The sequence below is a fragment of the Oncorhynchus clarkii genome, chromosome 17, assembly GCF_045791955.1.
Source record: "Oncorhynchus clarkii lewisi isolate Uvic-CL-2024 chromosome 17, UVic_Ocla_1.0, whole genome shotgun sequence".
Lineage (NCBI taxonomy): Eukaryota > Metazoa > Chordata > Actinopteri > Salmoniformes > Salmonidae > Oncorhynchus > Oncorhynchus clarkii.
Window position 1 is genome coordinate 20,164,360 of NC_092163.1, and position 24,883 is coordinate 20,189,242.

At 44.7% G+C, this 24,883-nt stretch overlaps 1 protein-coding gene across 9 annotated transcripts in view; it reads right to left on the reverse strand.

Annotated features, from left to right (window-relative positions):
- LOC139370486 (testis-expressed protein 2-like) overlaps positions 1-24,883 on the reverse strand; it is a 58,114-nt gene that overhangs the window by 3,870 nt on the left and 29,361 nt on the right. For 4 of the 9 annotated variants that reach the window (XR_011627139.1, XR_011627140.1, XM_071109993.1 and 1 more), the window contains exons 3-11: positions 19,337-20,891; positions 15,229-15,429; positions 14,626-14,950; positions 14,082-14,326; positions 13,709-13,873; positions 12,890-12,989; positions 5,390-5,516; positions 1,378-1,491; positions 988-1,197 (exon numbers count right to left, since the gene is read on the reverse strand). Coding sequence is in view for 7 of the 9 variants with exons in the window: in XM_071109993.1 (XP_070966094.1) it covers positions 988-1,197; positions 1,378-1,491; positions 5,390-5,516; positions 12,890-12,989; positions 13,709-13,873; positions 14,082-14,326; positions 14,626-14,950; positions 15,229-15,429; positions 19,337-20,866 (3,017 nt within the window). In the remaining 2 variants the exon portion in view is untranslated. Of the gene's footprint in view, positions 1-987; positions 1,198-1,377; positions 1,492-5,389; positions 5,517-12,889; positions 12,990-13,708; positions 13,874-14,081; positions 14,327-14,607; positions 14,951-15,228; positions 15,430-19,336; positions 20,892-24,883 lie in introns of all 9 variants that reach the window. The other 5 variants (XM_071109996.1, XM_071109997.1, XM_071109990.1 and 2 more) reach the window with 3 other exon arrangements.

A 24,883-nucleotide genomic window follows, 5' to 3' on the forward strand; every position in this document is an offset into this window, starting at 1 on the left:
ACAGTCTTTAGACATAGTTTCAGACTTTTATTTTGAAAAATGAGCGAGAAAGATCACATTGCGTCATTGTATGGCTGGGTGCCAGCAGAGTTTTGCATGTGCAACAGCTTGGAGCAGACATATTCTTTCTCTCTCCAATTGAAGAAGCTACAGTCCTGCTTGAAATATTATCGATTATATATTGTAAAAACAACTTGTGGATTGATTATAAAAAACTTTTGACATGTTTCTACGAACTTTACGGATACTATTTGGAATTTTTGTCTGCCCGGTCGTGACCGCTCGAGCCTGTGGATTTCTGAACATAACGCGCCAACCAAATGGAGGTATTTTGGATATAAAAATAATCTTTATTGAACAAAAGGAACATTTATTGTGTAACTGGGAGTCTCGTGAGTGCTAACATCCGAAGATCATCAAAGGTAAGCGATTCATTTTATTGCTTTTCTGACTTCGTGACAAATCTATTTGTCTGCTAGCTGTTTGTAATGTTTTGTCTACTGAGAGAGATGTCCTTACATAAACGCTTGGTATGCTTTCGCCGAAAAGCTTTTTTGAAATCTGACACGCCAGGTGGATTAACAACAAGCTAAGATGTGTTTTGCTATATTGCACTTGTGATTTCATAAAATTTTTATATTTGTAATAATTTAATTTGAATTTGGCGCTCTGCAATTCAGCGGATTTGACGAAAATTATCCCGGTAACGGGATGGGTGCATCAAGAAGTTAATGGTAAAGGTTACTCAGAATAATAAGGTACATAAAATGTCAGTTTTCCAGGGATGTGATCAGTCACCAGCAGAGGGCTCAAGTGCATTGAAGAACAGCATTAACTAATGCACAACAGTATGCCAACAAGTGTTTGATTGGCACCCCTATAATACTATATTAAAATGTATTCATTATGTATTGAGGTGGTGTGAATGTGTTGGGGTGTAGCATATCATGTTGGTGGTATGATGTATGTATGCTGTTAAGAACATACCATATCCTGTCAGTGGGCGGGGGTGGGATGTTAACGGCCAGTGTTCCTCGGAGCGCCTGTACTTCCACGGTGAGCAGCAGGGGCGTGTTGGACACCTCCTCCATCTTCTTCTTGATGAACTCCGTCTCGGTGGCCTTCTGGAAGTACTTGGACTTGGCGATCTTGTCCACGAAGCGCATGATCTTACTGGGCTGGCGGCCCCCCATGTATCTAATGGAGAGGAGAGATTATGGGGTGTTACTTTGTCACGCAAATCTACCTTGATTTATGTAAAAGTCTGAATTAAGTTAAAGTCTGGATTACATACAAGTAGTACAGAAAGGTTCTTTAAAAAAGGTAAACAAGGTAAATAAATCAGGCTAAAAGTAAATACACTGTAATTAGTCTCACCCCTCTGCTCCAGGGACATCATTGGTGACCTCTGAACTATCCTCTTCGTCAGAGGACCCTGCACTGGATGATTCCTCATCACTGTCCGCCAGGCAGTACGTCCGTGGTCTGTACCTGGCACACACACACACACGATTCAGTATGGATTCATCAGAGGGTGATGAATTACAAAGCATGTTCACACAAGGAAATACAAGTGTTTTTCAGTGTTATTTAGACCCTTTGTAGTCTCACCGAGTTCCCACACAATTCATTGGAGCACACACGCACCCACCCACGATTGAGCAGTGTTTTACACAAGTACATAGAGTAACAAGCCAAATAAAAAAAAATGCAAGCAAGCAAGCCAGCCAGCCCCCCCCCCCGAGCACATTGAATTATTGAATACTTTATTGAGTTTCTCACAGATTTGAAACATTTGTTGTGGTATTGTGTAGAAAGACATGACAATTTAAGTTACTGAAAACGCATGAGTTCAGTGTATTGTTAGTTGTTTTGGACAGTGTCTCAGTCTAGGGTTATATGATCAGGACTAAGAGAACATTAAACCTTTGAGATTAAAGTCTTATTTACAGTTTAACTGCAAGATATGAATTGCCACAATGAAGTTCTTCAAATGATGTTGTTAAATGAAAACAGAAATATGAAATAGCCCACATTATCTAGAAAAATGTATTAAAAGGTTTTGTTTTTAAGAGGATTCCATTTGTTTCAGGTTTTTCGTTTTTCTTTTAAATTGTGAATTTGAAACAACAAATGTGAGTGTTCTAAGTCCACAATAACGCATAAACCACATCAAGAGACCACTTCAGGTCTGAAAAAAATAAAATAAACATTTGTGTGTAGTTTCATGTGCACAGCAAGCAAGTAGTGTGATGTTAGAGTTTGCAAAACAAATGCCCACTCATGATATCATTTTTCCAGGTAAACATAGGGTAGTTTGTAGTTAACATTTAACTGTGCAGGTTGTTGGGAAAGCCATCTACCAGAAGACTTTTATTTAGCATAATTGTTAATGACTTACACAAAGTGGTAGACCCGCGCACCACACGCATACAGACGGGCATTTTCATTGCCTCTTCAGAAAGTTGCATTGATGGATTCTGTTCATGTTAGAGGTCGACCGATTAATCGGAATGGCCGATTAATTAGGGCCGATTTCAAGTTTTCATAAAAAACGGAAATCTGTATTTTTGGACACCGATTTGGACATTTTTTTTTTTTTACACCTTTATTTATCTAGGCAAGTCAGTTAAGAACACATTCTTATTTTCAATGACAGCCTAGGAACGGTGGGTTAACTGCCTTGTTCAGGGGCAGAAAGACAGATTTTTACCTTGTCAGCTCGGGGATTCAATCTTGCAACCTTACAGTTAACTAGTCCAACTCTCTAACCACCTGATTACGTTGCACTCCACAAGGAGACTGCCTGTTACGCGAATGCAGTAAGAAGCCAAGGTAAGTTGCTAGCTAGCATTAAACTTATCTTATAAAAAACAATCAATCATAATCACTAGTTAACTACACATGGTTGATGATATTACTAGTTTATCTAGCCTGCGTTGCATATAATCGATGTGGTGCGTATTCGCGAAAAAGGACTGTCGTTGCTCCAATGTGTACCTAACCATAAACATCAATGCCTTTCTTAAAATCAATACACAAGTATACATTTGTTAAACCTGCATATTTAGTTGTCGATGTGTTCCTGGTTCAAGCCCAGGTAAGGGTGAGGAGAAGGACGGAAGCTATACTGTTACACTGGCAATACTAAAGTGCCTATAAGAACATCCAATAGTCAAAGGTATATGAAATACACAAATCGTATAGAGAGAAATTGTCCTATAATTCCTATAATAACTACAACCTAAAACTTCTTAACTGGGAATATATTGAAGACTCCTGTTAAAAGGAACCACCAGCTTTCATATTCTTCTCATGTTCTGAGCAAGGAACTGAAACGTTAGCTTTTTTACATAGCACATATTGCACTTTTACTTTCTTCTCCAACACTTTGTATTTGCATTATTTAAACCAAATTGAACACGTTTCATTTTATTTTAGGCTAAATTGATTTTATTGATGTATTATATTAAGTTAAAATAAGTGTTCATTCAGTATTGTTGTAATTGTCATTATTACAAATATATATTTTTTAAATTGTCCGATTAATCGGTATCGGCTTTTTTTGGTCCTCCAATAAATCGGCATTGGCGTTGAAAAATCATAATCGGTCCACCTCTAGTTCATGTCTTATGATAAACTTGGGAAAAGTAATTACATTTCAATACATTTAGTTTTTTCAATATTGTTGAATTCCATTTTAATGCCTGCATTTTGTGAGGGCCCTAATTATCATATTTGGACCAGAATGAGGCTCTCCACTACCTATTGTTTCTGAAATGATGAATCGCCATCTTCATCAAATGTTTTCATAATTTGTCTGCATGTAAGCGAAAAAAAGCCTCGGCCTACCAGTAGCCTATGAAACTTAGGGAGACAAGTGAACGACTCTCACACTGATGCGATTTGGTAGGCTACACTGACAGACGAGAGTCACTCACTTCAGCGTCACTGTCTGGCAAGACACGACATCCTAGGAAAGGAAACCTAGGAAACCCTTTGGTTTACTTGTCCCCATGTGATACCATATACATATAACCACGTTGTGTGATTTATGAATGGCAAAAGTATATAGGAGGACTATATTCAGTCAGTTCGACACCTATGATAAACTAGTAAACACTTGCTGTTCAGTTATTAATCAATGCACAGTAAATGGTCTACAACGTTCCACGACTCCGCGTGGCTGGCTATGTGGAAACACCCAAAAGAAATGTGTGTCAGAAATTAAAATAGGCTAAGTCGTGGATTTCACAAGCATCACTCTCTCTACCTACTCCGTGTAAAGGAATTTAACTACAACCAGAGATCTGTATATAATGACAAGATGCTCCCTACCAATGGGGGGAGTCGTCCCAAACAAGGGAAGACAGGCGACAAGCTTAGGTCTAAAATAATCCCATAGAAACGCATTGGGCTTATTTTGGAAAGATTTTGGAGAGAGTGAAACCTCTCGCTTCGACTCTTCCTCTCTGCTGCGTTTCCTGTCATCGCTCGCTTTGTGACAGGCGCCTATCCTATCAATAGATCTGTAAAATAATCATATTGTTCATTCGAGCGGGACAGGGCTCGACGGACTAGCGAATTGAAACTTTTAAAATGAAAAGTAACCGAGTTAATATGAAGTGGAAAATGTAGCAAGCTACAAATGAGTCTAACTGGCTGATTAGCCGACAGCATCAGCCGGCGCTAATGGAAAACACTGAGTATGGATTGATGCATCCTCTTGAGATCCCCTTTGTTTTAGCGTTCACATGAGTCTGAACACTGACAAAACGAACCCATTCACAATGTCAGTTAGATGGGATGGAAGCCATCTGTAATGAAATGACCACAAAAACAGATTGAAATTAAAAGAAAATGGAAACGAGAAGGCCCCAGAGAAACTCAGCACTCACCAGGTGAAGGAAATATCCATGTAAGGGTGCGTCCAGGAACGGAAGGAAGGAAGGACAGAGAAAAAGGGAGAGTGTACAGAAGACCAGTTAAGAGAACAGGTCGCTAAACCCCTGATCCTGTGGAAAGCTAATTCTCTCATTATGTGTTCAGAGGCGGAAAACAGTGTAAACCTTTAACAGTTGTTTCAAGAACGTCAGTGCAAATTTGTCAACAAAGCAGCTATTAAAAAGATGAATATCCCACTGGATAGTGAAGAGAATGTCTCATACTTCCCATATGGCTACACAAATGTTTACTGTGGGAAATGAAGGTTATTCCACCCTGTGCAACCACCTTCGAGAGTAATTATGTTCATTCAATGTTTCATAGTTAAAATACTGTTAATAAATACCCTACACTGTAAACCTAGAATGAACGTTTATAATCATGATTAGAGTAGGTCACACACCAGTCAGTGTTGTGTTTAGTGAGGACCGTTCCTTCCCCTTACCCATCCTTGCTGATGTCTCTGATGCGCACGCCATCTCCGTCCTTCCCCAGTCTGATCAGGTTCATCTTAGTCTCCAGGGTCATCAGGAAGGAGCCGCTGTACGAAATCTCCAAGTCAAACCACAGACCTGGGGAGACAGACAGACAGAGGTTGGTGTGTGTGTAGGGCGGGCGATGACAAGTCTGCGTGCGTGTGTCCCCGTGTGTGTAGTCAAAATTACTTTGACAAACCAAACTACTTGACCCAGCATTGAACAGTAACCTACCACCATTAACCGTAGCATGAAGACAAATCGCAGCGCTTCAGGTAAAGTTATTGGAAACTACAGTAAGTGATGAACTTTCCAGATCTGCAGAGCCTAAAAGTTGAGTAGATCTGGCTAAAGGTTCTCAGTCTGTGGCGAATGCTCCAGGACACTAGCCTTCAGTCTGCCATTGACTTCTCCCGCCCAGTCTTCCTCACTCCCCTGCCTCTTCCCCTCCCCCTAGCATCTCGGACCTCCACGTTCATCCCGCTCTCAAATCTCCCTGCCCTCTCCCTCTTTCCCCCCATCCTTATCCCATTGCCAGACAGTGGAAGAGAACCGAAGTGAGGGATATTAAAAAGAGAGAGATCACAGGACCCTTTGAACAGAGGGGAAACAGTTGGACACCGTGCGATACCCCTCACAGGGCTCGTTTGATGTCAGCGGGGTGCTGCTCGCTGCATAAACATGCATCTCTTCTGAAAGCCCCAGCTCTGTTAATCTGGGTTAGAGAAATACCCTATCAAGGCCCCGGCCCAAAGCCTCCCTCACATGGGGCAGACCTGGGTTCTCCGAACAGGGGGACCATCACACACACTATTACACAGCAGCACGGGAATACAGACGCACACACACGGTAACACACACACACACACACACATCATGGAAGTGTATTTTGGGAGAGAGCCACTTTACACCACTAGGGGGCACTCCTGGGTTGATAGATGATGCAGGCGTGTGTGTTTGTTAGTGAGAGACCATACACTCTCTCTTAGCAACACAGTAAGACTTCACACTAACACACCAGTTGTATCTCTCCCACAGCAGGAATGATGGGAATTCTACCGGCTTAATCAGACAGTCGATCAATAGATGACACACAGACTCATACGGTGCATTCGGAAAGTATTCAGACCCCTTTACTTTTTCCACATTCTGTTAAGTTAAAGCCTTACTCTAAAATGTATTAAATTCATTTATTTCCTCATCAATCTACACTCAATAACCCATAAAGACAAAGTGAAAACAGAAATACCTTATGTAGATAAGAATTCAGACCCTTTGCTATGAGAGATTTAGCTCAGGTGCATCCTGTTTCTATTAATCATCCTTGAGATATTTCTACAACTTGATTGGAGTCCACCTGTGGTAAATTCAATTCCAATTCAAAATCCAAGCCATGAGGTCGAAGGAATTGTCCGTAGAGCTCCGACACAGGATTGTGTCGAGGCACAGATCAGGGGAAGGGTACCAAAAAATGTCTGCAGCATTGAAGGTCCCCAAGAACACAGTGGCCTCCATCGTTCTTAAATGGACGAAGATTTGAACCACCAATACTTCCTAGACCTGGCCGCCCGGTCAAACTGAGCAATCGGAGGAGAAGAACAGGGAGGTGAACAAGAACCTGATGGTCACTGACAGAGATCCAGATTTCCTCTGTGGAGATCGGAGAACCTTCCAGAAGGACAACCATCTCTGCAGCACTCCACCAATCAGGCCTTTATGGTAGAGTGGCCAGACGTAAGCCACAGTAAAAAGGCACATGACAGCCTGCTTGGAGTCTGCCAAAAGGCACCTATAAAGGCCTCTCAGATCATGAGAAACAAGATTCTCTAGTCTGATGAAACCAAGATTGAACTCCTTGGCCTGATGCCAAGCCTCAAGTCTGGAGGAAACCAGGCACCGCTCATCACCTGGCCAATACCATCCCTATAGTGAAGCATGGTGGTGGCAGATTCATGCTGTGGAGATGTTTTTCAGCGGCAGGGACTGGGAGACTAGGATCGAGGGAAAGACGAAGGGAGCAAAGTAAAGAGATCCTTAAATGAACAGTGAAGCTCTGTATGAGTCTAATTGAATAACACACATCCTCTATATCACAGGGTCTTTATCATGGCGTTTCTTAGAGCAGTGTACAGAAAGACAACTGTATGTCTCCTGTACAGCACTACACTGCTTTGAAATGAAATATGTTAGGTTTACTTACAGCTAGAAGAGACTTGATAGCTAGACAGAGAAAGTTTTGGTACAATAATTAGCATAGAGTAATTAGCATAGAGTATTATATACATTTTCAAGTATTGTTGGCCAGTTTTTTTAGTGGGCTTTCATCCAAGGTAATTTACCTAGGACTTTAAGCTTAAGAGAAGAAAATCATAAACAGTAACATTTGAGTTGACCTGTAGCCTCACTGTTCCTGTTGATTTCACAGAAACACAGCAGGTTGAGAAAACGAGGAACTATGCATGAAAACCAACTAGTGACACCATTCACCTACAGGGTGAACACTCCCAGAGAGTTGGAGAAGCTGCGCTTCTTTCTCCACAACCGTCCTCGCCAAGCCTGAACGCTAGCTGTGCTAAGTGACCACAAGACAACGCAAAACGTACACAAACGCACCCCAGCCCTGTCCACTCAGACCACATCCCCATGGTGTGTGAGAGAGAGAGAAAGCCAGGGGACTTGTGGCCCTTGCCAAACGCTGTGTGGCCCCGGTGATAATAAGGCTGTGCCCGACAGCGTTAGGGGTTAAGGGAGGGCAGGGCTGATAGCGTGGGGGGAGGAGCACCAAATCGCTAGCTGCGAGAGATGTATTGAACGACCAACTCTGGCCTAATTGGGGTGAGCTGGAATGGTGACGAGACAGACGAGCAGAGCAGGACCAGACAGACAGACTGAGAGAAAGATGTGGGTCCTTAGGTCCACCGTCTATTCCACTGCCAGTGAGTTTTATTGATCGTGGTTGCCCAGCAGTTTCCAGTAAGGGCAGAAGGCAGAGACCTTGAGCTGCCTGGAGGACAGACTGGGCCTCTAACAGTCCTGGATTATGTAAACGTTTCTTTAGAATGTAAGCTAGAGGAATCTTTTCCTTAAGAATCATTATAGTTGTGTACTCTTGTTCCAATGCAAATGATTGAAACGTTGGTGAACTCTAGCAAATATGTGTGTGGGGGGGGGGGGGGGGGGGGGGATTGGCACTGCAGTGGGGTTGCCAAAATAAAAATAAAATAAACATGTTTGAGATGAAAATGTAATGAATTGAAGGTTATTTGTTGATGTAAAATGAATGTTTTCCAGCTAGATTCGTCAGCAAATTCTACTGTTCGTGAGAGTTCAATATTGACCTAATCCCTACTTACTTTGGGGCCTATTTCGAAACGGTTGCAGCATATGATCATTACTAAGGAACATTAGGTTGCGAGATAGTGGGACTCTGTAACCTAGTTGGATCGAACCACTATATCATTGACAACATCTTAGACTGCAAAACATCAGGCGATAACACAGTATTTTCCCAGAAAGCTGATTACTCTTTAAACCCATAACAACTCGCACAAAAACACAATTAACAACCCACAAAAAAAATGGTTGTCTGTGGAAGCCTGGGTTGTGTTCATTCTTATTGGAAAAGAGTAAGTAGCCCCTCCCCATTTCACTCAATACTTTACTGTTTGGTGACTAATGAACATAACCCAGTCCCCCTGAGTGTAGTGGAAGTGCATTCCTCCAACTCTGATCCAACAGAATCTGTTCCCCTCAGCCTGTGGTGGAATCCATTTCCTCTCCCATCAAGTCTATTCAGAGCGCCGGGTAATAGAAATGACAAAACACTGGAGGCAGTGACTCACAGAGGAACAGCAGGTAGACACCGAGAGACAGAGACAGAGAGTGTTTGGCAAAAAGAGGAAGAAATGGTATGAGAGGAACAGAGTGAGGGAACAGAGAAACTGGTAGAATGAAAGAAAGATGGGTAGTGTAGAGAAGCGACAATCCAACTGCCAGACATAGAAACGCACATTCTTTCACTAGTGTTCAACTCTTCTTGTCTGTAACTCAGCCCCATGGGGGAAGCAGATTAAAGACTGGGCCCTAGCTAATTTATTTATTTCACCTATATTTAACCAGGAAGGGCTCTTGAGATTTAAAATATATTTTTCAAGAGCGTCCTGGCCAAGATAGGCAGCACCAAGTCATTACAAAAATTACAGACAAACATGAAAAACTACAAGTAATCTAGTAAAAACCATAGAATTCACAAGAGTATAAAAAAATCCAAAACAGCAAATTAAAAACATTGACAGGTCAGGGAATCGGTCTCGAAATCATTCATCAGTGATTTAAAAACAGCAATCGGGACAAGTTCTTCCAGTTTAAAAGTATTTTGTAAGGCGTTCCAAGACGATGGCGCAGAGTACATAAAAGCCCTTTTACCAAATTCCGTTGGGACATTTGGAACAGTTAGCAGGATAAAGTCAAGCGAACGAAGAGAATACCCACCACATTTCTGAAAAATAAAAATGCCCAAAATTAAAAGGTAGTAAACCCAAAATGGCTTTGTAATTTTTTTAATTTATCCATTATTTTACCAGGTAAGTTGACTGAGAACACATTCTCATTTGCAGCAACGACCTGGGGAATAGTTACAGGGGAGAGGAGGGGGATGAATGAGCCAATTGTAAACTGGGGATGATTAGGTGACTGTGATGGTTTGAGGGCCAGATTGGGAATTTAGCCAGGACACCGGGGTTAACACCCCTACTCTTACAATAAGTGCCATGGGATCTTTAATGACCTCAGAGAGTCAGGACACCCGTTTAACGTCCCACCCGAAAGATGGCACCCTACACAGGGCAGTGCCCTGGGGCATTGGGATATTTTTTTTAGACCAGAGGAAAGAGTGCCTCCTACTGACCCTCCAACACCACTTCCAGCAGCATCTGGTCTCCCATCCAGGAACTGACCAGGACCAACCCTGCTTAGCTTCAGAAGCAAGCCAGCAGTGGTATGCAGGGTGGTATGCTGCTGGCATAAATAAAAGTATACCAGTGATTGAGCGTACGAGTGACTAGAGAAGGCCAGCCAACCCTGGTATACAAAGTGCAGTGGTGCGTAAGGGTTTTGCAGTTTAAAATAAATCTCAAAGTGCCATGGTAAAGAGTGTCAATTGATCTCAAACTCTGAGCGGAAGCATTCATATATAAAATATCCCCGTAGTCTAGTAAAGGCAAAATGTAGCTTATACTAGCCTCCTTCTGGCTTCAAAAGAAAAACAGGCCTTATTCCTAAAATAAAATTCCCCATTTCAGCTTCAATTTTTTTTGTAAGTTATTGAATATGCAATTTAAAAGAGAGGGCGACATCAATTAAAATTCGAGGCCATAGGATGGAGGCCATAGGAGGGCCATGCCCCAATGGAGTGGGGAATTCAGTGGGCCAGTCATACCTGATCTACATGTCACATTAAACCATCTCTCCTAATATTCACACACTAATAAGATGCAAGAAAATCTACACTGTGGGGCATAACTTCATTAAGGGTGTATGTACCCAGAAATGACATGTGCTGTGTATGCACCCAATAATGATTACCTACTGTGCAAATACGGAAGGGAAGGTGCTTGACGGTTAGATGTTACGAGAGACTCTTCTGCTAGAAAGCAACCAACCGACAGTCACTCTACTAAAGTTGAGGCATATTCATATTATGAGCTGATTCATATTATGTACCGTCCAAACTTCTGCTCAACTGTACTCTACGAACTGCAGTGTGTTTGTACTGAGAAGCTGGTTGTGCAACTAACAGCCAAGCCTATGGCCCCTCTAGTGTACCTCAGCCTTTATTTACTCAGTCTAACAGATAACCATGTGACCCACTCAACAGCTCAGGACTTGATTACATTGTACTTAGCAAGGCATTTTCCCGCAAAACACAATCCATCACAGTAGCATAATATTCTAAACAAGAGCTTGATTAACATAGCACGGTACTCGTCGATAACGTTGTCAATGAGTGATATTGAGTGAGTAAACGCCTATCAGGATTGGGTAGACTCCTGTGGAACATAATGATCAAATTCTTCTTAATAGATATATTCATTGAGTTGAGGTATTGCCCCTACTGGGATTGGAAATGCTCCTCCTGTTGATGAACGTAAATGTTAAAATTCTTAAGTCTTACAATATAGAATGGAAGCATAAAGTCATCACCGACACGGACCAGTCTGGCGTCTCGTTCAATGAATAACCTACTGTGTCATTGTGGTCGCTTGGTCGTTGTTAGCACTGTTAGCTAGCATTACACAGTGTCTCTCGGTGGTGTTGCTGTCCCCTGGTCCAGGGGTTATGACAGAGCCGATGAACTCAACACAGAGCCCTAATATTACAATCTTATTAAATCAGAGAAAGGGGCTGGATAAGGGAGTGGTGGGGAGTCATCACAAAACACACCGACACGTCCGTACTAGGACAGAGCAAAGAGAGAGAATGTACATGTGTTAAACAGTAGCGACGTGCGCGAATAAATCAGAGGATGTAAATCAACAGTGCGCCTGTCAGAACAGAAATGACAAGATTGTTATAATACTGTTATTGCATAAAATGGTTGTTTTATGCAACAGAATAGGGGATTTCTAGAACACTCCTCTGTGTGTGTGGGCTGAAAGCAGGCTTCTTTAACACTGACAGTGGGTTTACAATGGATTGGTGATTAGACAACATTCCATTTCATGATTAGTGTCTGTGTGTTTGTCTGTCGGTAACAGGGAGAACTAATCACCAGTTTCTTTAAAAAGAAAATATTTAGTATTCTAGGTTGCGTTAGTATTTTTGTACAAGCGAGCAGTAAATCTTGACATCTGTTGCATGAGAGCAAAATGTGCCTTTGAATAAATTCTCTCATCTGTGATTTGTCCTGAACATCCAGGAGGATGGACGTTACTATAAAATGCTGTGGCATAGTCCTGCTGGTTGGGCTCTCAACGAATCAACTACGGGGGGGGGGCTCTCGTTGACAAGCTCGATTACTACTGGAATGAAATAATAAAGTTGATGTGTTTTGAAGAAATGTAAAAGGTCTTTCCTTTTGATGGGAATAATTCCACGACACGACATACAAACAACTGCCCGTATGTTTATAGAGAACCATGCTGGCCTGATTCTACAGTTCATGCCTTCTCGTAAAGGGCCTTCCTGAATGAAACAGTGATTCTAATAAACAGATTGCACAGCACGGCTCTAAATGAAAGCCCTACATCTGCCACAATGTCACCACGCAGCGGAGGGGATCAATTGCAACGCAGGAGCGGTGTGAAGTGGAATTCAAACCACCTTGCACAGTGGGAGCCTGGCTGAGCGAGTGTGTTAGTGGCAGAGTATGTGTGTTTGAGTGTGTGTATAAACACAATGCATTGCAATTTTCTTCATTGGTCAGGATTTGGTTGATGGACAGTACAGTAGCACACATCCAGGGTTCTTACCTTGATGGTCCACTGAGGGTTTGGAGGCGCCAAGGATTCTGGGAGTGGCCACGCCCATGTCCAGCTCTGTCAGGGTCAGCTCGTTCATGAAGTAGGGGAGCTGGAGGAGAAAGAAACAGTCAAGCAGATCTTTTTACACACACACACAGTCTGCAGCTGCAGGGGTATAGTAAGTGCAAGTTAGAGGTTGATGGTAACAGGCCACTCACTCGCTCCTTCGACATCTCCCACATTCTACTAGTCATTCTCTTCTGCCACAAAGGCCCCTATCGACTCCCTCACGCCGGCTAGCTGAGACAACAAGACTAACAGCCAACATCACCACATGACATTGGGAATATGACCAGACGAAGGGCTATCGTGGGGCTAGTAACAACCCCAAAGATGAAACAATGGGGGTAATCGAAGGACCAGGATACAAAACAGGGATGAAGAGAGAGAGGAATGAGGGTCTCTCTCTGAGCCCAGTGTGGAGTCTCTGAGTCCTGTGGCGGGGCTGCACAGCGGAAGTGGCTGACATTTAGAGTGTGTGTGTGGTGTGTGTCCCTGCAGAGTCGTAAGGTTCCACTGTGAGGCATTAAGTCCCCTGGTCAATTTTTATTTTGTTTTTTAATTATTAGTCATGCATGGCCCATTCTCGCTCTCTACTCTTCTTCCGAGCCAAATAAACCTTGCACTCTCCCTCTTCTTCATCCCTTCTGGAGCTCAGTGGTAACAGAATACAGTACAGATACAACAGTGTAAGAATGCTCTTAAGCACACAAGCCCTTTGTCACAACAGGGCCATAGGTGAGAGGCAAGAGGTCAAAGGCCACTCACCCGGATCTTGCTGAGTTTCATCTGGATCTTCTTCGAGACCACGTCAGCCCAGTAGGGCTCGCCCAGGAAGTCCCATGCCACCCGGCCAATCAGAGAGTTCACCCAGGCAACAGGCTCCTCCTCCCCCAGCACCAAGACAGGGCCAAAGCTGCTGCTACTCAGCAACTGGTAGGGAGGCGGGGACACAAGAGGAGAAAAAAAAGGAAGCATGATAAACTTTAACTTAGCACTGTAATTTGATTAATTTACTGAAATGATGTATAATAAAAACAAATTATTAATTTAATAATAGAGTATAGTACAGTAAAGTATTTTCTTTTTTTTAAAGACACAAAAAGAGAAAGAAATAAGGGAGTGTTGATTGTTGTTGTACCTTCTTGCCCAACCCAGGACTACTCTGTGGACTCTGGACTACGGGACTAGTGGCAGCGATGGGGGTGGCAGTAGCAGTGGCAGTGCCAGTCTCGGGGGGTACCAGGGTGGCCATGTAGACACTGTAGTCCAGTAGGGACTTGGTCTTGGCTGTTATGCCTGCTGTTGAGTCCTTGGTCCTTGACTGAGACGCTAGCACCTCGTCCAGACTGCTGCGGCTGCTGCTGCGGCTGTGGGAGTTCAAGGCTGACGGTGGGGGGTCAAAGGTGAACAAGATATTAGAAAGAAGCAGCTAGATCAAAATATTTCATGTGCATTATGAAATACAAATGCAGTCTTGCACTTTCCTCAGGTGCATTCACATTGTCACACTATATATGCGTAAGCATGCTAGCGCCAGACATGATTGTTGAGTCAAGAGACTAAACAAGCAACAACTTCCTGTAAATAACTAGTATGGAAGAATGTGTGTGTAAGTTGGTCCGTGAGTGTGTGTGTGTGTGTGTGTGTTTGTGTGTGTGTGTCACCTAGATCAATCCACTGACCAGTCTTAATCCCCTGCAGACTGGTGGCTCTCTTCATCCCCGTCTTGAGGGGCTTGGAGGCCAGCAGAATCCTCCGGTGCCACTCCTCCTTCTCCCTCCCTGTCCGACCAAACAGGTACAGGGTCAGCTCTGGACCACAGGACCTTTTGGCCTCCTCCGTCCCCGCGGTGGCCTCTCCTGTGGTCGTGGTTCTCTCGTGTGTGGTTTCGCTGCGGTCGCCCTCTGCCTTGGACATGAAGTCGTCCTGCTTGGCCAGCTCGATGCAGATAGGGTACTTCTTGTTCCACACGCGCTTCCTGGCCAGATTTTGGGGCACCAGAAAGATCTAGAGAGGGAATACAAGAATTGATTGAGTTGGGTGTGTGTGTGGCCTAATGGGAACTTAAACTGAAATTGCCTCGAAGACCAAAGGCCAAGTACACACACCACATATACTATATGTAATATATAGCAGATGGTGACACATACACCCACAACCCGTCTTCACCCCCGCCCGTAGCTGATCGTGGGTCAATCTGCATTTTCCACTTTAAAATGGTTAAGGTTAGGATTGGGGTAGGGGAAGCTGATCCAAGATCTGTACCTAGGCGGAAATGCACCCACCTTGCTGTCAGTGAGGTCGTAGATCTTCTGGCTGATATAGGTGACGTCGGGCTTGGATTCGTTATGCGTGGCCCGCCGGGCAATGTTGCGGTTGGGTTTGGACAGGCGCAGGATGGAGCCCTCCAGTCTCACATACACAGAGTGGGTCAGAGTGGCATGGTATGTCTCCGGGTCGTAGTTCACTATCTCATTCATCCAGCCCTGCAGGGTGAGATGGAGAAATTAGTCAGGCAATTTTTTGGTACCCATCCCCAGATCTGTGCATTGACACAATCTTGTCTCGGAGCTCTAAGGACAATTTTTTCGACCTCATGGCTTGGTTTTTGCTCTGACATGCACTGTCAATTGTGGTACCATATATAGACAGGTGTGTGCCTTTCCAAATCATGTCCAATCAATTGAATTTACCACAGGTGGACTCCAATCAAGTTGTAGAAACATCTCAAGGATGATCAATGGAAACAGGATGCAGCTGATCTCAATTTCAAGTCTCATAGCAAAGGGTCTGAATACTTATGTAAATATATATATATTTTTTTTATACATTTATAAAATGTATAAAAACCTGTTTTCACTTTGTCAATATAGGGTATTGTGTGTAGACTGATGAGACAAATAAATAATTGCATCCATTTTAGAATAAGGCTGTGAAGCAACAAAATGAGAAAAAGGTCAAGGGGTCTGAAGACTTTCTGAATGCACTGTATGAACCTCCAGTACTGCTGAACCCTTCCGGAAAGACACTACAATGATTTTAGGCACCTGACAAAGCAAATGAATGTTAAATGCATGAACATCCGATTCCGTCTATGTATAGAAACTAAATCACAATCATTGTGTCAGAATTGAGATCACAACTCCGGTGTGCGTGTAGAAATGGTCTGGAACAGATAAGATGGCTTTGGTAATGCTCAAAGTAGGCTGCTGAGAGATATGACGCATGTCTTGTCAATGGACCTTAGCCAATCCTTTCACTGTCTCTTTGGCTTAGTAGATAGCCTTTCGGCTCCTTTCCTGGGTTTGTTGGCGTTGTCATTTCAATTTATGAACATGCAATAAGTATTCAAACGAAAAGCCAGTCCCTTTGTGAGCTAGGGCGCACCATGTGTGTAGTTAGACCAAAATGATGTAGTTTGGTGGGTCAAAAGGTCATAATTTGTTTTTGAAAAATAGCTTCCAAACATATTTGGTGTGGAGGTCAATTATAAAACTTTATGGTAGAAAATGAACTGTGTTGATTTATCTAGATGTTTTCCCCTCATAAAATCACTCCTGCTGGCTTAGACTGCACACTGTGTGTGTGTGTGTGTGTGTGTATGTTCTAATGTCACTGCTACCAACAGCTTCATTAAACTACTAGGCGTAATCAAATCTAAGGGGTGGAAATGAATTCAGTCTAAATCCCTGGACATGCCCTATGCCACAGACGGGACCGGTAACTTCTAAAAAGCTTAACCTTCAAACAAAGGTGATACCTTCACAGACTCAAACACAGAACTATCCACGACTTCACCTCAACCCTGATGGTCTGCACTGTTAGGTATAGTGCTCCTAGTTGCTCCTAGTGGCTATCATCGCTTTTACAACCAGTGCATATTGCTCACGTTATTTCATTCCACCATGTGAAATATTTCACCGCCGGTGTGGCCTTGAACCACTAGCACAATCCTCATCCAACGGCAGTAGATTGAAGATAGTAAAATCGCGACAGCAGTCATCTAGTAACTCGCTGCCTCTTCTCCTCGTCAGCTGAGTCTGAAGTAGTGCACTATATTGGGAATAGGGTGCCATTTAGGATGCAACCTTCCAGTCTCATCTCGTCCCTTCCTCTTCGCAGAGATCAAGACGGCCCCTAGAGCTTTGCCATCACAGACACACAAGTCTCCAGCAGGAAACTTGATATAGGCCTAGATGTGCTGGTTCTATTGCTCCTACAGCTAGACATGGAGGGAGGAGGGAGAGCGAGAGAGAGAGAGGGAGAGAATTACAAAAAAAAGAGAGGAGACAGAGAGGGAATGTGAGAGAATGAGAGAAAGAGAGCGAGACACAGAAAGAGAGAAGACACTGTTGTCACCAAATTCTCATATTATAGTCCTGAACAAAGCCTATCCCTTTTGTGTCCCAAACACCACCATACACTGTCCCTTTGACTGACAAGGCCAAGCCCAGGACAGTAAAGCCTGCCAGTTAATGTGCTTGTGTGCTGTCTGCCGGTGATGTTATCATCAGCTTTCCAATATGTGGGGGTCAAACAAGACAGTGAACCCTCTCCATTATATTATGCGACTGACCGACTGGCCTTCACAGCCAGTACAGAGGTGACATCATTTGGAAGAGGGCCACGGGACGTGGGGTGACCACTCTACCACAGAGTCTATTACTGTCTGGCAAGCTATGGAGGGCATTAGCAGTGAAGAGAAGTAGGCTAACAGGCTTTGAGTATGATATATAGCCACAGTGGGTATGGTCTGTCTGATCCATTTGAGTGCTAATGCTGCTGAATGAGCCAGCTGGCTAGCGCTAAAACAACTTCCCTCAGGTAATTTATTGTCTATTAGCGCTAACAATGGAGGATGAGGTATATTTGCCTCTGAGCCTCACCCTTTTGTTCCCTCTGACATCAAAGTGGTGAGCGAGACGATCTCATTTGATGCTCAAATAGGCATATTTCTTCTCTGAATGGCACTTTATGTGGTCAGTCACAACAGGCATCTGCATTTGTCTAGAGACTAGTCAGTAGTCTAGAGGAGGATAATAGAAAAGGCTGCGAGAGGATGCTAGCAGATACCCATAGACTTCCAGTCATTGCGCTAACGTTAGTTAGCATTGGTTTGCAAAACTACCTGGAACTTTTCATACTGCACACCGAGACACAGAAATGGTATCCACTAGTTCACCTGACTCTGGGGGAGTAGATAAATCGTCTCATTGCTAAAGTCCCGAAGTATGCCTTTAAGCCAGTCAAGGATCAGGATGGGTGCTGAAACATTGTACAGGTAACTGCCAAAATAAAGGACACTTGTGTAAATGAGGGATACAAAGTATATTGAAAGCAGGTGGTGCCACACAGGTGAGGTTCCTGAGTTAATTAAGAAATTATTGTCCCATCATGCTTAGTTCCCTTGTGCCATTATTTTGGCTACAATGTCTAGAAGAAATCTGTGACTTTGAAAGTGGGGTCTCAAAGGGTAGGGTGTCTGTGTGCGTCTCAGTCACCAGATCTCAAACCAATTGAACACTTATGGGAGATTCTGGAGCAGGTGATCAGTCAGTCTAAAAAGAGACCTGATCTAGGCCTACTTCACGGTGCTCTTACAATTCATTCTCTACAAGGTTTGCACAATTCCCAAATTCCCAGGTTCTTTAAGAAGTCACCAGTTGGAGGATTCCTGGAATTAGGAGAGAATAAGCAGGGAGGAAATCCTCCAACTAAGATTTCTGAATAATCTGGGAACATTAGTAGTTTCATGTGAAAGTATTTTAAAGGTGCTTTTATGAAAACAGTATTACATTGACAACAGCAGGAGCTAAAATAATAATTTTGCAGCTATTAAGACCAGGCTACAAGACGGTCATCCAGCTTCTTATTAAATTTACAATGAACACTCATGAGATCAAGGCTAGTGAATTACAGGTCAACCTTGAGAAATCGATCTCTATAATGTTCGGTCGAAAACAGATTTGCTCTGATATAACACAAGTATTGGGAAAGTTCAACGTGATACCTTACCACAGCAGGTCTCTCATTGTTAACAAATAGAAATCCGGCCATTAGCTAGGTAATAATAACATGGTGTTATGAATCTTTCATTTCTGGGGCTGTGTTCAGCACCACTGCCTATTCGTGTGACCATGGATTTCTGCATATCTTCAGTTAATTGGTTTTTACAGTGATTTCAAACCTCTCCTCTGGGATCCCCAGACTGCCCAATGAAATTGCTCTATTCCAGAACTAGCACTACTGATCCCACTTCGCGACTAATCATTAAGCCCTTGCTTAGTGAATCCGGAGTGGTAGTTCCAGGGTACAACTCAATTGTGAAACATCTGGGGGTCCCTGAGAAGGGGTTAGAAAACCAATAGGTTAGAAGACCATGGAGTTCCTCACCTTGAAGATGTTTGGCTCTTTGATGCCCCTCTGGGCCATGTTCCACAGCCTCCCCTGGTGTCTGGGATGTCTGGAGCGATTGCCAGAAGGCTTGGGTCCGGCCAACCACACCACAGCGATAGCTAGCATGAACCCTAGTCCCACTCCGAGCAGCATACCCCCAACGTAGGTGGGCAGGGGCAACACGAAGTACCCGTAGACCAGCGCTGTGATGATGATCAGGGTGTAGTGTGGAATGCTGGGTGGTGGATCTTCTCCCTCTGACTTGTCGTCACTGCATAGTTCCGGACTGCCACTAGGGGGAAGTCTCACTTGGCTGCATGTATTGTTCGTTCTGTCAACATAATCCCCATCGGTATCCTCAAAGTCCTCACTAGACAGGACACAGAAGTCCTCGTCCTCCAGCTTGGCCAGGGCCGACATGGAGCACTTGTCCAGGCCGTGAGAGGCGGAAACGGAGGAGGACATCTTAGGACTTCTGGTGTGACTGGTGTCAGCGGTGGGATTTGGCAAGCTGGCTCCGTTTCCGGTTCCCTCGGACTCCCAGTCATCCCCGGTTTCCTCCTCCTTGATGCTGCAGTTGTTGTTGCTCTCTGGTTGGCCGTTGTTGAGGGAGGCCAGGCAGGTGAGCTCCGAAGCACTGGACGAGAGCGCTTTGGACCGGAAGGCACTGCTGCCAATGCCTCCGCTCTTGTCCTCCATGATTTTATTTAACATCTGGAGAGGCTCGTAGATGGCCTCGGAGAAACGGCGCTTAGTGTCCTCGATGCTCGCCTCCACAGACGCCTTAAAGAAGTTGCGGCTGTCTGGGGAGGTGAGCGTCGAGGAAGGTGCAGTCTTGGAGTCACCCCCGGCAACAACACCCACCGGGGCACGGGATTGGGTGAACTGCTTGAAGAGTTGCAGGTGGAGGCGGGAGTCTGAGAGACGGTAGGGCGAGGAGGAGGAGGAGGATTCCTGGGAGGTGTCAGAGGAGAGTGACTTGACCAGGGTTTTCATCGGGTGGCGGTGGCGCACGGAAGTGGGGGCAGCGGGGGTGATGGAGACAATCTCAGAAGGCTCGACGATGTCAGAGGATAGAGACTTGACCAGGCTGAAGAAAAGTTTGCCGCTAGACTTGGAGGGAGAGGAAGTGGATTTACAGTTGGAGGCAGGGGAAGGAGAGGAGCTCTTCGGTTCAGAGGGTAATGTGGAGGTAATGGAGCTTTGAGGACCAGTTGAGGACGACATAGGCAGAACTGCAGCCTGAGCCTCAGAGTTCAACCCGGCTCCTTCAAGGATCAGATCCTCACTGGCCTCCAGGGCCTTCACAATGCCTGGGTCCTCCTTGGGTGCAGCAGGGGGATGAGGAGAGGACGCAACTGCCCCATAGAGCTCCTCTTCCTCCTCGCCCAGGGGCGAGAAGTGGATGGTGATGGACTTCCGGGACAGCGAGCCCTGGACGTGGAGCTTGGGCACAGGTGGCGGCCGTGAGGCTGAGGGAGGAGGAGCTTTGGCGTTGTCTGCATGGCTACTGTGGCAGCTGGCCATCGCAGTGCTCCTGCTGGGTCACAGTCTAGGGAGATAGACAGGGACAGGGCAAAGGTTACACACATGTCCCCATACTGTATCATTACCAAACAAACTCACACTACAGAGTATATGGCGTTAAATGGGTATTAATATTGACCACACATGCAAATACACACACATGAACCTACATAAACAGGAGGGCAATGTCAGGCATGTAGGCTATATAGTACATGACGTCCCCATGTGTCAGTATCAAAACAACCTCAACTCAGCCAGAACAAAGAACGGTTTCAACAACGGGCATTAGACTGTTAAATCGAGGTTTGGGGGAGGAACCTACTCTAATAGCAGGGCTAGAAGGCGTATTACTTAGCAATTAACAAAAGTTAATCAAGCCGAGTTACAGTAGCCATATCCTATGAGATGCCCCAATAATATCCTTCTTGAAAGCAGGGCCAAATCAATGAGGGGAAATGTAATTAAGCCCTTAAAGACTTCCCCTGGCTGAGCCCTTTCCTTTGATAGGGGATGGAGTCCAACACAGCTCTTACAGGAAACCCACAGTCTCCTGACAAGCATGGCCACCACACTGAGGGACCAGCTGGCTTGCAGGGCTGGTGAAAGAAACCTAAAGCAGCAAGGAAGGTTGATGGTCCTAAGATGGGGCCGGAGAAGACGGCGGACGTTTTACGTGTTCCTATCCAATTGTTTTTTCATTCATTTCTTTGCGTTGTTTGTAACTTATTTTGTCATTTATTTAGTACCCAATGTTGCTGCTACCGTCTCTTCTACCCGAAAATAACTTCTGGACATCAGAACTGCGATTATTTTTGTAAATAACAGCTGGTGCACGATATCTAAGGAAGTCTCAAGGTTTCGCTCGCCTGAGGTATAGTATCTCATGATAAGCTGTAGACCACACTATCTACCTAGAGAATTTTCATCTGTATTTTTTGTAGCCGCAGACTGAGGCCGGCACTAAGACTGCACTCAATGAACTATTCCGCCATAAGCAAACAGGAAAACGCTCAGCCAGAGGCGGCGCTCCTAGTGGTCGGGGACTTTAATGCAGGAAAACTTAAATATGTTTGACCTGATTTCTATCAGCATGTTAAATGTGCAACCAGATGGAAAAAAACACCACCTTTACTCCATACAGAGACGCATACAAAGGCCTCCCTCACCCCCCATTTGGCAAATTTCACCATAATTCTATCCTCCTGATTCCTGCTTACAAGCAAAAACTAAAGCAGGAAGCACTAGTGACTCGATCAATAAAAAAAGTGGTCAGATGAAGCAGATTCTAAGCTACAGGATTGTTTTGCCAGCAGAGACTGGAATATGTTCCGGGATTCCTCAGACAGCATTGAGGAGTACACCACATCAGTCACTGGCTTCATCAATAAGTGCATCGATGACATCATCCCCACAGTGACCGTATGTACATACCCCAACCAGAAGCCATGGATTAAGGCAACTACCGCACTGAGCTAAAGGCTAGAGCTGCTGCTTTCAAGGAGCGGGACTCTAACCCGGAAGCTTAGAAGAAATCCCGCTATGCACTCAGATGAACCAACAAACAGGCAGAGCTTCAATACAGGACTAAGATCGAATCGTACTACACCGGTTCTGATGCTCGTCGGATTTGCAAACCATTACAGACTACAAAAGGGAAGCACAGCCGAGAGATGCCCAGTGACACGAGCCTTCCAGACGAGCTAAACTACTTCTATGCTCGCTTTGATGCAAATAACACTGAAACATCCATGAGAGCACCAGCTGATCCAGACGACTGTGTGATCACGCTCTCCGCAGCCAATGTGAGTAAGACCTTTAAACAGGTGAGCCGCAGGCCAGACGGATTACCAGGACGTGTACTCCGAGTATGCGCTGACCGACTGGCAAGTGTCTTCACTGACATTTTCAACCTTTCCCTGTCTGTGTCTGTAATACCAACATGTTTCAAGCAGACCACCATACTGCCTGTGCCCTAGACCCATTCCAATTTGTATAGCCCTCTAACAGATCCACAGATGATGCCATCTCTATTGCACTCCACACTGCCCTTTCACACCTCGACAAAAGGAACACCTATGTGAGAATGCTATTCATTGACTACAGCTCAGCGTTCAATAACATAATGCCCTCAATGCTCATCAATAAGCTAAGGACCCTAGGACTAAACACCTCCCTCTACAACTGGATACTGGACTTCCTGACGGGCAGCCCCCAGGTGGTAAGGGTAGGTAACAACACATCCGCCACGCTGATCCTCAACACAGGGGCCCATTGGGTGCGTGCTCAGTCCCCTCCTATACTCCCTGTTCACTCATGACTGCACGGCCAGGCACGACTCCAACACCGTCATTAAGTTTGCCGATGACAACAGTGGTAGGGCTGATCACCGACAACAATGAGACAGCCTATAGGGAGGTCAGAGACCTGGCCGAGTGGTGCCAGGATAGCAACCTCTCCCTCAACATGAGCAAGACAAAAAGGAGATGATTGTGGACTACAGGAAAAGGAGGACTGAGCACGCCCCCATTCTCATCAACGTGGCTGTAGTGGAGCAGGTTGAGAGCATCTTGACTGGTTGCATCACTGCCTGGTATGGCAACTGCTTGGCCTCCGACCGCAAGGCACCAGAGGGTAGTGCGTACGGCCCAGTACATCACTGGGGCAAAGCTTCCTGCCATCCAGGACCTCTATACCAGGTGGTGTCAGAGGAAGGCACTAAAAATTGTCAGACTCCAACCACCCTTGTCATAGACTGTTCTCTCTGCTACCGCACGGCAAGCAGTACCGGAGCACCAAGTCTAGGTCCAAGAGGATTCTAAACAGCTTCTACCCCCAAGCCATAAGACTCCTGAACATCTAATCAAATGGCTACCCAGACTATTTACATTTGGCACATGTGACTAATGACATTTGATTTGAGGTTAGAAGGTAACCTAATAAACAAAGACGGGGAATGGTAGATTCGTCAAAATCAATGCAGGCTTTCCTGGAAGTTACCAAGTACACATGAATGCACGGTTATATGGATGAATAGATGACTGCATGGTTATCTGAATATGAACCACTGTTTCCCATTCCCAGAGTGAGAAGGAGAGAAAGGGTTGAGTGGGTAGAGGCTGACAGAATGCCATGCCGAGTCTCTGTGCTGTTCTGCATCAGCCTTCCCAGCAGGCCGATCACCCCACCCACACCTAGTGATTATAACCCCACTGTGACACCACCAGGTGAGATACAGACAAACACCCAACTAGCACACACGCAGGAGCGCACATACACACATCATATTCAAGCATTCAAACTGTGTGTCTGACACTCTCCCTCCTTTTCTGTGTCTTTCTCTCACCCCTCAGAGCAATACATAAAATGCCAGACTAATTATTTGAAGATAAATTCTTTATAAAAGGAGAAAGTGGAGCTTGTTTGAAGCTTGTTGACGTGGGGACGGAAATAGAAACAAAGTGGGATGGATTGTACTCTCTGTGATTGCCACAGAATGGGAACAAACACCTTCACAACAAGCTATGAGGGACCAAAATATCCACATAATGAGATTGTCCCATCTAGGCCTAATTCCCTAGCTGTAATTCTAGGAATGGATTGAACAGTGTGGGACAGAATGACATTTGGGACTGATGTCTTGTTGGTTTCATCATATGACCCTTGGTCTGGATGGCGATAGAGAGCAAACAGTGAGGTCATCATCCAGCCCACACATGACAACGCACAATACAGGCTTGCCTTATGACTGCTTGTGTCATTGACCATAAACAAGAGACTTTGTTCAGAAAATAATGGCAAGCAAGTGATAAAAACAATGGATGGGGTAGGCATACTGGGAATTCAACTGTGTAGAATGGACCAAACACAGGATACTTTTGCCTACAGGTAGGATAGTCATACTGGAATGAGAACCATACCTTTGGCATACAATCATAACTGTTGTTTATGCCATCCTTTAACAAATATAGTCCGTCCTTATCTCAAGCTTCCTAGGCTTCATCATTTAACTGTATACCT